General features: G+C 65.2%; 3 protein-coding genes across 3 annotated transcripts; 1 reads left to right on the forward strand and 2 right to left on the reverse strand.

Moving 5' to 3' along the window:
• Window positions 1–306: 306 nt before the first annotated feature.
• On the reverse strand, window positions 307–5,140 carry UTP4 (UTP4 small subunit processome component; the record flags this gene model as incomplete). The annotated part of the gene is made up of 16 exons (XM_083870500.1): window positions 307–533; window positions 876–986; window positions 1,062–1,247; window positions 1,382–1,477; window positions 1,612–1,718; window positions 1,939–2,098; window positions 2,195–2,317; window positions 2,417–2,481; window positions 2,670–2,766; window positions 3,088–3,179; window positions 3,263–3,434; window positions 3,542–3,750; window positions 3,998–4,087; window positions 4,186–4,270; window positions 4,352–4,543; window positions 4,982–5,140. 16 exons carry the CDS (start codon window positions 5,138–5,140, stop codon window positions 417–419), a joined length of 2,061 nt encoding a protein of 686 aa, XP_083726626.1. The 3' UTR covers window positions 307–416.
• Window positions 5,141–5,297: 157 nt separating this feature from the next.
• CHTF8 (chromosome transmission fidelity factor 8) lies at window positions 5,298–6,936 on the forward strand. Its single transcript, XM_083870543.1, has 4 exons — window positions 5,298–5,319; window positions 5,840–5,879; window positions 5,955–6,072; window positions 6,141–6,936. The coding sequence occupies exons 2-4, from the start codon at window positions 5,857–5,859 to the stop codon at window positions 6,354–6,356; spliced, it is 357 nt and encodes a 118-aa protein (XP_083726669.1). The 5' UTR covers window positions 5,298–5,319; window positions 5,840–5,856; the 3' UTR covers window positions 6,357–6,936.
• Window positions 6,937–7,901: 965 nt separating this feature from the next.
• HAS3 (hyaluronan synthase 3) lies at window positions 7,902–10,145 on the reverse strand (the record flags this gene model as incomplete). The annotated part of the gene is made up of 3 exons (XM_083870551.1): window positions 7,902–8,825; window positions 8,905–9,006; window positions 9,525–10,145. The coding sequence occupies 3 exons, from the start codon at window positions 10,143–10,145 to the stop codon at window positions 7,902–7,904; spliced, it is 1,647 nt and encodes a 548-aa protein (XP_083726677.1).
• Window positions 10,146–12,998: the final 2,853 nt, after the last annotated feature.

The raw sequence follows: 12,998 nt of genomic DNA on the forward strand, positions 1-12,998 counted from the left end.
CGATTTCTCTCCCGCCATCCTGGGGGAATGGCGCTTCCCTGCCCCACGCACCACCCACAGACTCCCGTCCTCAGGGAATGAGGCTTCCCGGCCCCAGGCAGCACCCACGGACCCGTGTGGCTGCTAGGGAGAGAGAAGCCAACACTGGGATTAGACACACTGGGAGGGAAAAGAGATGGAATTTGGGGTATCATCTTGTCCCCGCAGCGCCGGGGAGGAGAACTGGAAGGATATGAAGATCTTGATGACGTGATGGTGGTGTGACAACAGGGAGCCATGCACAAGGATGAGCCCTGAGCCTGGGCATGTACACAACAGTGAGGTTTTATTCCTACAGCACCTTAAGAAAATTCTTACAGTGCCCCAGGAAGGCAGCACAGAGACAGTTCCCGAGGTTGGAGTGGCTTTTTCTGCTCTCAGGTGCCGAATTTCTTCTGTTGGACAGGCAGAGGCAGCTGCGTTTTGAAGTCCATGATGGGTCGTTCCACCACAACCAGGCAGTTCTCGTCCAGCAGATCCATGAAGAGCAGTGGCTGCAGAGCAGGAGATGGGGATCATGGAATGGTTTAGGGTGGAAGGGACCTTAAAGGGATCTTGTTCCACCCCCTGCCATGGGCAGGGACATCTTCCACTAGCCCAGTTTGCTCCAAGCACCATCCAACTTGGCCTTGGACATTTCAGGGATCCAGGGGCAGCCACAGCTTCTCAGGGAACCCTGTGCCAGGGCCTCCCCACCCTCACAGGGAACAATTCCACCCCACTATCCCATCTAACCCTGCCCTCTGGCAGTGGGAACCCATTCCCTGTGTCCTGTCCATACCCTTGCTCCAAGTCCCTCTCCAGAGCCTGAGCACCACCCTGACACCATCACCCACCTGGAACTTCTTGCAGATCTTGAAGGCGTGGAGCTGCTTCTTCCTGGCCGTCTCTGGGAGCTGTTTGAGGGCGTTCTGGTTCATCAGGAGGGCGCTGTTGTCGGGCAGGGGCTGCAAGAGCGGGCACAGCCCTGGTCAGGCTCCCACAGGAGCACAGCCCAGGCACCCCCGGCCCCACAGGCTCACCAGGGACTTGTCGAGGATGCAGAGCAGGTAAGTGTCGTGGAGCAGGATGTGCGAGGGGTTCTTGGGGTTGAAGGTGATGTGTGTGATGGGCGAGTCCCGCTCCAGCCAGGCGCGGTGCAGCCCCGAGCTCTGCAGGGCGCGGCTCCAGCTGGTGTACTGCTTCTCAGGGATGCTGAACTCCACCAGCTGCCAGGGCACCAGGGACACAGGGCGGCTCAGGGCTGTCCTGGCAGCACCCCCACGCCACCAGCTCCACAAAAGCCCTGAAGGCAGGGAGACAGGCACAGGGAAGGGGACAGGGCCAGCAGGAGAGATCCTACCTGCTGGTCTGAGTAGGCGATGACGAGGTTGTTGGTGCTGGGGTGGATGGCGAGGGCTGACACGGCACAGTCATAGGTGGGCACCACACAGTGATGCTGCAGGAGGGGACAGTGCACTGATGGGACCCACCGGGGCCACACTGACACCTCTCCCACACACTCCCACACCCCTGCCTGCTGAGACCCCCATCCCACACCCCTTGAGGCTGGGGGGTGACTCCCAGACCCACCTTGAAGCATTTCAGGTTGTAGATGTGGATGGCCCAGTCCCCACTGACAGCTGCCAGCCAGTGCCCGTCTGTGCTTGGTGCCAGCAGGTAAACAGCCTCAGAGCAGCCTGCAGAGACCCTTGGGCTGAGAGGAACCCCAAACCCCAGAGACACCCAGGCCCACATCCCTACCCTGACTGCCCAGTGCCAGGCCACGAGGGTGCAGACACCCCCAGGAGAGACTCACACACCTCTCAGGGCAGGAAAGGGGGACACCCCACCTCTGCACCCACCCACAGGGAAGGGGGATGTGGAGCCCAGGAAGCCCAGCAGCACCCCAGCTCACACCTGAGGGCGGCTGCAGCGTGTGCAGGTGTTTGCAGCCCCCCGGCTCCAGCAGCTGGAAGACGTGGACACACCCTCGAGCGGAGGCGACAAAGAGGCTCTCGGAGTCGGCGGAGAACTGGAGCTGGTAGGCTGGAGGCAGCAGCTTGGGCACTTTGGGGACCTGGGAGGGGGGAGAACACAGCCCTGGCAGTCACCCACACTGCCCACAGTGACACTGACCACGCCAGCCCCCCTCAGGACTCCACAGCCCTCTGACCTTCCTGAGGCTGACGCCGTCCCCGTCGCAGTGTACGCGGTACAGCTGGAACCGCGAGGCCGTGGAGTAGCCGATCCAGGTGCCGCAGGGTGAGACGCAGCTGCAGTAGATGTGCTCTGGGCCCTGGGGATGCCACAGGACTGAGGGGGGCCCGAGGGACCCCCAGAGCCCAGCACACACTCCTCAGCTGCCCCAGGGGCACCCCAGCCCCCTCAGACCTACCTTGCTCTTGAGCTGCACGAGGTGCTCGGGCATCCGGCACAAGGGAAGGACCTCACCGTCTTTTCCTGAGAAAGAAACCACACGGACCATCAGTGATGGGGGGAAAACCACACAGGGCTCTTTGAGCAGCTGGGGATCCTGGGGGTGTGTCCAGACCCTTCCCTGAGGCTCAGGACAGCTCAGTCTCAAAATCCTGTTGGCAGCATGGACTCTGCCAGGGAGCTGACACTGGAGAGCTGCACCTGTGACTCACCAGTCTCCTCAGTGGAGCCAAGTCTCCAGAGCTCCAGGTACTGGGAGAACTGGAAGAGGAGCAGCCGGGCTTTCCTGGCGCAGGAGACGAGGCGTCGCTGTGTGGAAAAACAGGCAGGATGTCATGGACCCACAGCCTGGCACAACGGGCTGGGGCACAGCTGGAATGCCCTGGGGTGCTGGAGACTCCACAGCGGGGGAGTGCAGGGAAATCAGGTCCCGTGGGACGGGAGCCTGGAGATGGAGACCCAGCAGGACCAGCAAGACCAGCTCGACAACTTCTACTGCTCCTTGGCAGGATGTACCAGGAAAGGAGACACAGCGGGGCAGAGGAGGGACCCAGGCACAGGGAAGGAACCCTGGCAGGGCAATGAGAGCACCTGGAGGGGCAGGGAGACCCCAGTCCATGTGTCACTCACGTGGGGGAAGGTGAATTTTCGGAGCACTGCGTCGTAGCCCTTCTTCTGCACCTTCTCCATCAGCGGGCGGATCACCAGCTGGGCGTCCAGGCCTGGAAGCCAAGCACAGTTTGTCAGCCCAGCCAGTACTGGGAGGAGAAACCCAGCCCAGTCCCGGTGCTGCCAGCAGTCCTACCCCCGGAGATGAGGGCGGTGGAGCTGTGAGCCACGGCCCGCACGTCGTGGCTGTGGAACTGGAAGGGCTTTGTCCGCACCCAGCGCTTCTCCAGCCCGCCCAGCTTCACTGGCAGCAGCTGCAGCTGGTAGGTGGCCCCGGTGGAGGTGCCCACCACAATGCTGTCCTCCTTCTGCAGGGGAAAACGGGACCAGGGTGTGGCAGCAGACTGGGAACAACAGGAGGGCACTGCTGGGTGACACTCAACGTGCCAGGGAGGGAGCTGAGGGTGTCACCCACCTCTGACACGGCCAGTGAGAGTGCAGCCGAGGTGCTGACGGTGTGGGACTCTGCCAGCGTGCCCTTCTCCCAGTCCCAGAACTGCACCCTCCCAAAGGAGTCTGCAGTGACCACGGTGCCGCTGGACAGGAGGGCGATGGCCCACACCACACACTCCCGCTTGGCCTTCTCCACCTGGTGGTTCACCATGATCCTCTGCACTGTCTGGCCTGGAGGGGGAGAAGGTTGGGGGTGGCTGGGGGATCCCACAGTGCACGGCGGGGCTGGAGGGTGCTGGTGGTCCCAGGGATGGGATGGGATGGGATGGGATGGGATGGGATGGGGTGGGATGGGATGGGATGAGGTGCGGTGGGATGGGATGGGATGAGGATGGGATGGGATGGGGTGGGATGGGGTGGGGTGGGATGGGATACGATGGGATGGGGTGGGGTGGGGCTGCCCCAGGACAGGAGGTACCTGAAGCCACGTCGATCACACGGAAGAAGTCGATGGAACCAGCCACGATGTGAGAGCCCGAGGGGTGCCAGGACAGGCACAGGACACGGCCTGGGGAGGGAGGGTCAGTGTGAGAGCTGTCACAGCTCCCCAGTCACTGGGACACCCAGAGGGACAGAGGGATGGATGCTGCTGCAGGCAGGACCCACCTTTCCTCCTGTCCAGGTTCTGCTCAAACTGGATCCCCCCAGGAACCACTTGGAAGATTTTAACGGAGCCGTCCTCGCAGCCGATCTGGGGAGGGGTGGGGATCAGCGAGGGCACAGCGGGTCCCTCTCCCCTCCCCGGCCCCGGGGGCACTCAGGGGGCACTCACCGCCAGCCGGGTGCCGGGCCCGTTGGCCGCCATGCTCCAGATGGGTCCCCCGCCGCCGTCCGCGCCGCGGGCCGCGCCCAGCCCCGACAGGTCGTACTCGGTGATGTCCCCGCCAAGCCCGGCCCCGAAGAGCCGCTCCCCGGCCGCCCAGCACAGCGACTCCACCGAGCGGGCGTCGTGCCCCGGGATCACCTGCGAGGGGACGGGGTCACGGCACGGCCCGGTACGGACCGGCGGGGCCGGATAAAGCCCGGTACAGCCTCGAGGAGGCTCCGCACAAACCTGGTACGGGCTCGGTACCGATCCGCAGGGCCAAGCAGAGCCTGGTCCTGGCTCGGTACAGCCCGGCTGAGCTCGGTACTGCCCGGTACGGGCTCGGTACCGATCCGCAGGGCCAAGCAGAGCCTGGTCCTGGCTCGGTACTGCCCGGCTGAGCTCGGTACTGCCCGGTACGGGCTCGGTACCGATCCGCAGGGCCAAGCAGAGCCTGGTCCTGGCTCGGTACTGCCCGGTACAGGCTCGGTGCCGATCAGACGGACCAAGCAAGCACGGTACGGCCCCGGTACGTGCCCGGTACAAGCTCGATAAACCCGGTACGGCTCGGTACAGCCCGGTAGGGCCCATCCTCACCTTCTCCTGGAAGTAGTTGGCGGCGAAGTTGTACACCTCGACGGCGCCGTCGGTGCGGGCCAGGGCCAGGCGGGGCCCGCGGGGCTGGCAGGCCAGGCAGCGCACGCCCGCCGGCACCAGCCCGAAGAACCGCACCCGGTGCACCTCGAACTCGCCCATGGCGCTCCGCCGGCCCCGCTCCGCTCCCGGTCCTTGTCCCGGTCCCTGTCCCGGTGCCGGTGGCGGCCCCGCTCCGCCCCACGTGCTCGCGGCACCGGAACCGGAACTGCGCCGGGCCCACGCGGCACCGGAAGCGGAAGTGGCGGCGCGGCGGGAGATTCGGGCGCTGCCGGCGGCGGGTGAGGGAGCGGGACCGGGGCGGCGGGGCCGGGGGGCGGCCCGGGGACAGCGCACGGTGCAGGCGGGAGGGATCCGGTCCCGAGAGACCCGGCCGGGCTGCCCCGGGCCGGCCCCGCGGTACCGGCGCCGCTGGAGGGCACCAGCGCCCCGCGGGACCGGGCGGCGGCTCCTGGGGCGCGGGGTACGGGGGGCGCAGGGCCCGTGGGGGGTGTCTGGGTCGTGGTTTCTGGGCATGGGGGTCTCCGGGAAGGGGCTGGGGGGTTATGGGGGTCTGGGGCTGGATCTGGGGTGGCTGGGGGATGATAGGACCCTCTACAGGGATTTGTGGGGCCCAGGGGGGGCTGGAGGGTTTGGGGATATTCTATAAGGCCTGGGGGGATGGATGGATCTCGGGATGTGTGGGCCCAGAACAGGGTCTGTGGGGCCCAGGGGCAGAATTTCATCCTGGAGTACCCAGAGGGGAAGGGCCAGGGGCTCCTGCCCCCTGCCCACCCCCCTGCCCTCACTGTGTCTCTGCAGCCCCTGCAGGGCCCGGCATGGTGCAGATCATCGTCTCCAGGTGAGCCCAGGGGTCTGGTCCCCGTGTCACCTGTGCCTGCAGGGACCTGGGTGACCCTCCCCATGTCCCCCACAGCTCTGGCACAGGGTCCCTGGCACAGTGGGTGCTGCTGGAGCTGCAGGGTGAGGTGGAGCCCCGGCAGAGTGGAGACCTGGCTGGGAGCCTGCTGGGAGACCTGCACTACACCCAGGAGGTGAGGCTGGACACTGCAAGGACCTGCTGGGGACAGCCCAGCCCAGCCTCACCCTCTGCTCTCCCCAGGGTGTCCCCGTGCTCATCGTGGGTCACCACATCCTCTACGGGAAGGTGGTGCAGCTGGAGAAGCCCTTTGCTGTGCTGGTGAAGCAGGGAGGAGCCCCCCAGCCCAGCCCCACAGAGCCCCAGAGCCACTACACAGTGACTGCCCTCATCAAGACCAAACTGCTCTTCAAAACCCGCCCCAAGCCCATCATCACACACGTGCCCAAGAAGGTGTGAGGGGAAGGATGGGGGCTGTGAACTGTCATCTGCTGCTGGAGAGAATAGCAGGGACTTTGAGAGATCCAGGACCTCATCCCTGTCCTGCACAGGGGACTCTGGAACTGCTGGGTCCTGTGTCTGGGTACTTGGAGCCCTTCCTGGGTCACTTTTCCCCCTAAAAATGACTTTTTTCAGAGAGTAACCAAACTCTTGGCCACAGACCCTGTGGTGGACATGGCTCCTGGGAGGTAGAGACTTCCTGTGAGCCTGGGCAGGGGTGTCCCACCTCAGAGGCTGCCCACAGCATAGAGCAGGTCCCAGGGATCCATGGAGTGTGGAGATGTTTCCTTCTCCCCCCTCCCTGCAGCTCTAGGGACACCAGAGCCACGCAGGGACTCAGGACCAACCTCCCTCAAGTCAGGCAGAGGGACCAGGCACCCTCCCCAAAACACACCATGTGCCCTCACTTCAAGTCTTTATTTCCACAACTCCATCAGGATATAAAAACCAGCTTTTTCCACCCGAAATATGGAAAAAAACCCTCCCCTGGCAGGTTCAAAAATAAATAGATTTACAAACCATTTGCGACAATACCAAAGAGCTACAAAAGTCTTCTAAAAAACCTCGTATTAAATTAAACAAAAAACCAGCTAAAAGCTCCATCATAGAAAGGGGTTTTTATCCAAGTCCTGAAAAAAAGGACCCACAGGTGAGTTCCCTGGGGAGGGGAAAGTTGGGAAGCACCTTGCCTAAATCCCCATCTTCCCACTGTTGGGAAGGGAGCGGGGTGGGAATGGTGGGGCTGTGGGTTGGCTGGAGTGTTGCTGGAGACCCTTTGGGGTTATGTCATGCTCTGGCCAACACACAGCCCACCCCAGTTTTCCCAGTTTCTCCATGCCAGGATTCCCCCCTTGGCTCTTTGGCAAAGCTGAAGGAACCTGCTGCCCTCCTGGAGCAGCCAGACCCCCTGAAGGCCTGGGGGGCTCCCCGTGGGTACGCGCCCGCACGCAGCCGTGGGGCAGAGGCAGCACCAGCCAGCACTGCTGGCACCAGGCTGGACGGAGACTCTGTGTCCTGGGGGTGGGAAGTGCTGTAGCACCATGGAGATGGGACTGGAATCCCTGTTAAAAGCACCGAAGGGTGGAAAATTCTGGATTGGGGCGTGGGGAGCGCAGCCAGCAGCGCTCCACACCAGGATGCTCCATAGGGCACAGCTGGGATGTAGCTGGCAGCACCTGGCTGGGGTGATGGGCAGCCCTGGCTCGGCTTCTCCGTGGCCAGCTTGGGATGGAAAAATGAAAATATAGGAAGAATGTACATCTTAATAAGGAAAAAAAGCAAGATTTCAAGATGTGATGAGAAATGCCAAGGGTTGGGAGCGCACAGCGCTGCCCAGCAGCTCCGGGGTTGGGAAAAAGGGGACTGGGGGTGTCCACTCCAGCATGTGGGATCACCCCAGCACCTGGTGGTTCCGGCACGGGGAAGAGGGGACGGGGGTGGTTACCCTGACACACTGGATGGCCATGGCAGGTGGGGTGACCCTGGCACGGGACCACCCCACAGTCAGACCTCAGTGAAGACCAGCCCGCACTGCTCCTGCCTCTTGCCGCAGCGACGGGCAACGATGGCCAGGTAGAGGGTGAGCAGGGCCACCCAGTAGCAAGCATAGAGGATGGCACCTGAGACAAGGAAGGCCACCTCGGTCTCGCTGAAGAGGTCCTGGCTGTAGGCTGTGTAGGCCAGCCCGCCCAGCAGCACCGCCACCCACACCGACACTGGCAGCAGCCCCACAAAGTTCACCACGATGGTGCGGCGCCCCGAGGTGCCCCAGCCCGACTTGTTGATGGTGGCAATGGCAAAGATTTTGGCGGGCAGCAGGCTGGACATGTAGAGGAGGGCATAGAGGGACATGAAGATCATCTCGGCACTGCCCCGCAGGAAGCAGGCGTAGGTGGCCTTGATGACACCCACCAGCTGCACCGTCAGCAGGAACAGGAGGATGTTCCAGATGCGCCCGCGGTAGAAGAGCTGGATGACGGTGGCGATGAGGAAGAAGGGGAAGAAACCGGTGACCACCGACTCGTAGGTCATCCAGAGGTGATGCTTGTGGAACCAGAGCGCGTTGTAGAGCCACTCACGGAAGTAGGATTTGCTCCAGCGGGTCTGCTGGTTGAGCCAGCGCAGGTACCGCGTGGGCGTCTCCGTCAGGCACTTGGAGCGAGCCGTGTACTTGGTGTGGTAGCCCAGGCTGAGCACGCGGTTGGTGAGGTGCCGGTCGTCCCCGAAGCTGCACTTGCTGCCCAGGAAGGTCTGGTGGTACCAGTCCTCGAGGAACTGCTGCAGCAGCGCGTTACGGTACATGCCCAGGGGGCCGCTGATGCACTGCACGCACCCGAAGTACGACTGGCACGCGCGCTCCACGTTGAAGGCCATCCAGTACCGCACGCTGCTCAGGAAGGAGATCCACGAGTCGTACTTGTTCAGGATCTGCAGAGGGGATGGATGTGAGTGCCAGCAGTGCTGCAGCCCCCGGCACCCCTGTCCTCGCCTCGTCACCCCGGGGTACCTGGACGTCGCCGCCGACGCCGCCGACGCGGGGGTCGGCCTCCAGGATGCGGAGCATCTCGGCGGTGCAGGCGGGGTCCAGCACCGTGTCTGAGTCACACACCTGGGGGCAGAGGGAACGTCGAGCCCCGCTCCTGCCGCCCACGCGCGCCCGGCAGACAGCCCAGCCCACAGCCAGGCAAGCCCGAGCCACGGACGGCGAGACCAGGCAGAGCCCCGAGACCGGCGGGTGATGGAGGGAGTGGAGGAGCTGCTGGTACCCGGGCACCACTGCCCAGGACACCTGCACTGAGGCAGGATCTGTCCCTGTCACCACATGCGGGGACCTGGCATCCCGTGCCACACTGTCCCAGGGGATGACACCATAACAGGCCATGTGCTGAGGAGGTGATGGGCCACCCATGGGCAGCAGTGAGGGCAGGGCTCAACACCTCAGCCACCCCAGTGACAGTCGCTCCCAGCCCTGGTGGGTCACAGCCAGTGCATGGGGCCAGATCTGGTGCTGGGCACCCAGGTGCTCCTGAGGATTCCCAGGACTGCTCCCATCCCACCCACAGCCCCTCTGCCTGGCCAAGCAGGCAGGATGCTCCCTGCCCACATCCCCCCAGCCCATGCCTGCACCTGGATATAGTCCACAGAGTCTCCAAGCGCCCGGAAGGCCGTGTACATCACCTCCCGCTTCCCGCCCCACTTCTGCAGGATGCAGGAGTAGGTGTTGCTGCGGACCAGTTCCTGAACACGGGCCAGCCCTTCCCGCAGCTCTGCCTCCGTCTCCCCCTCTCCCTGCTCGTGGAAGTTGCTCTTCCAGACGTAGCTGCCGGAGCGTTCAGAGCCCATCACGTCCCGGAAGATGTCCAGCATGTAGGTGTCGTCGGGGCCGTTGCCGTCCACCACCATCACCACTTTGAGGTCGGGGAAGGCGATGCGCTTGACGGAGCGCAGGCACTTGGTCAGGTAGTCGGGGTCCTCCTGGAAGGCGGCGATGCAAAGGGCCACCGAGCGCCCCGGCCGCACCGGCTGCCCCTCGCCCCGCATGCGCCGGTGCTCCAGGAAGGCGAAGAGGCTCTGGATGAAGAGGTGCAGCCCCAGGATGGCCCCGTAGAGCCCGAAGGAGAGGTAGTGCTTCTCCGTGTGGATGAACTGGTACCCTGTGACGTAGGCGGCCAGGATTCCCCCCAGCACCGCCACGGCGAAGAGGCTGGTCCCCACGACTCGCAGGGCCGTGGAGAGGCTCCCTGGCATCTGGGGGGACACGGGGCACCGTCAGGCCAGGGGGACATCCTCCCCATCAACAGAACAAAAGCGGGGTGGCCCTGCTCTCTGCTGCCCCACGGCCACCACCCTGTCCCTCATCTGTCACTGGTTTGGGGTGACACCTTCACGGTGCCACAGGGACAGAGGAGGCGTGGGGGTCCCACACACCCCCCTATGTGCGGTGCCAGGTGAGGTGTGGGGGTCCCGAGTACCCCTCTGTGAACGGTGCCAGCACTCCCATCCACCCAAGCAGAGCACGGCTGCTCGCAGGCGATGGCCGGGCTGGAGGACAGGGAAGGGCACGGGGATGGCGGGGAGCAGGGGAAACCACGGCCGCGGGGAGCCTCCTCCACCCCGGGCGGTGCGTGGGACCCCCGGCTGGCGGGACCCCCGGCTGGCGGGACCCCCGGCTGTGGGATGGCAGCAGGCAGAGCCCGCACCCCGCTGCGGGATGGGGCGAGCGGAGGCAGGACGGGACTGCGGAGGCGCAGCGGGACACGGGCAGGGGGTGCCCGAACGAGCACGTGCGGGGCACGGGCAGGGGGCAGAGCCAGCCCCGGGACCCCCGGCGGCACCTCCCGGGCAGCCCCTCCGGCTCCCCGCCGCCCCCGGCGCTCCCGCTGCCCCCGGTCCCGCAGCCCCGGCGCTCCCGCTGCCCGTTCCCCCCGGCCCCGCAGCCTCCAGTGCTGCCGCTCCCGCAGCACCGCGGGGACGCCCCGAGCCGGCTCCCTCCTCACAGGGAGGGAGAAGGAGGGACCGGGACTCACCGTGGAGGTGCCGGTGGTGGAGGCGCCGCCGTTCCCCACCCGCCGCCGCCGCTGCGCGCCCGGCCCGGCCCGTGCGGCCCCTTTATACCGCGGCGGGGCCGGCACCGCCCGCAGCCCGCGGGGGCCCCGCCCGGCACCGGCACCGACACCGGCACCGCCGGCACCGCCCCCGGCACCGGCACCGGCTCCAGCTCCGCCCGCAGCCCCCGGGAACCCGCCCCGCACCGGCAGCTCCTGGCACCGGCCCCAGCCCCGCAGTGCGGGAGTGATGACCGGCACCGGCGGCACCAGTGCGGCACCGGCACCATCACCGGCACCACGGCACCGCTGCTGGACCGGCAGCACCGCCGGCGGCTCCGCTGCTGCACCGGAACCGGCATCGCCATCACCATCAGCCGGCACCGGCACCGGGAGCCGCGGGCACCGGCACAGAGCCCGGGCAGGGACCGGCAGAGCCCGGGCAGGGACCGGCCACTCCATCGCCCCCTGCCCCGCTCGTGACACCCACGTGTCACCCCCCTGTGTCCCCGTGTCACCCTGGCCCCGTGGCCGGTGGGTGCCGGGGCAGGAGCAGGGTCATCCCGGGGACAGCAGCACTGTGTCCCTGCGCTGGCCTGATGGCAGGGGACAGCCCGCTCCTGGAGGGGACATTCTGAGTCTGTCGGAGGCACAGCCTCGACTCGGGGCTCAAATTCAGCACTTTTAGGTTTCCCACCCCAATCGTGTCGTGCTGTGCTGGGAGCTGAGTGCGAGGTGATGCCGGGATTGGACCCGGAGACTCCAAGCACCAGGAGCTGGGGAGGGGGATCCCTGCAGCAGGAGCATCCCCGTGCAGGTGGAACCCCCTCAGTGACACCCCCGGCACTGTGTGATGTCGTCTGGAGCTCCCCCAGCGCCTGGAGTGAGGTGTGAGGAACCGGAGAGCCCAGGGATGGGACAGGGACGTGCCGGGGACCACCAGCAGGGCTCCCAACAGCCACGGTGGGGCACAGGGGACACAGTGGGGCCAGAGTGGCACAGCCGTGCCTGTGCTGCCACCGCGGTGCTGGGACAGGAGACAGGGACAGCCCTCCCTGTGCCCTCAGCAGGGACCCCTCACTTTCCCCTGTGGCTGCTCCAGGTGGAAACCAAACTCCCCCTCTGGCACAGCTGCTGCCTTGCTCACAGCAGCAGGACAGCTGGACACATCCTTGCTCCTGGAGGCAGGACGGCTGGACAGTGCCCAGCCAGTGCATCACATCAGGAGATTTTCATTCCAAATTCCCCCTCTGCCATTCACAGCAGGCCCTGGACAGGCACAGCTGGTACAGCACCATCCCAGTGCGTGCCTGTGGTCCAATACCAGCGCCAGGAGTGATGAGGAGTGTTTGGCCATCCACTCTTGGGTGAGGAGAATGGGCTCTCACTGCTTGTGCACTCACAGCAAGACATGGCACCGGGTGGAGACACAGCCAGGACTCCCGACCTTGCAGGGAATTGGGGTGCCAGTCCCCCCACTTGGCAGGACACAGGACTGGGCAATGGGCCCCTGGGGCTGTGCACTGTGGGGCTGGGCTGCAGTGCCAGGGGAGCAAAGGGGGCACCAAGCTGGGTCCCTGAGGACTCTGCTCCCCCCACACTGCAGGTGTGCAGCAGCTCCCAGTGCAGGAATGGGGCCTGTGGTGCTGCAGAGCTCGTGGTGCTGCAGAGTGCCCTGCCTGGAGGGAGGAGGTGACTCTGATGTTGGGGTATCCCTGAGTATGTGGTGGTGAGTGGTGGTCCCAGCCAGGTACCCTGCAGGGTCTCTCAGCCCCTCCTCAGCATGGAGGAGCTCTTGGTACCACCCCAGAGAGACCCATCCTCAGATCCTGTGGTGATGGAGCCCCCAGACTCTTCAGCATCCTTGTGGTGTGAGTACAGTGTCAAGGAGGGGCCATGGAATTCCACTCTGGGGGTGCAGACAGCAGAGCCCCCCTCCCTCCTGACTCCCCTTGGGGACAGCCACACATTTGGTGCTGCCTGCCCAAAGGGAGCCTGAAGCTCTGGCCCTGCCCAGCTCAGAGCTCACCCTGGGGCTGATGCCCACCCTTCCAGA

This window comes from Zosterops lateralis (genome assembly GCF_965231275.1).
Source record: "Zosterops lateralis genome assembly, chromosome: 12".
Lineage (NCBI taxonomy): Eukaryota > Metazoa > Chordata > Aves > Passeriformes > Zosteropidae > Zosterops > Zosterops lateralis.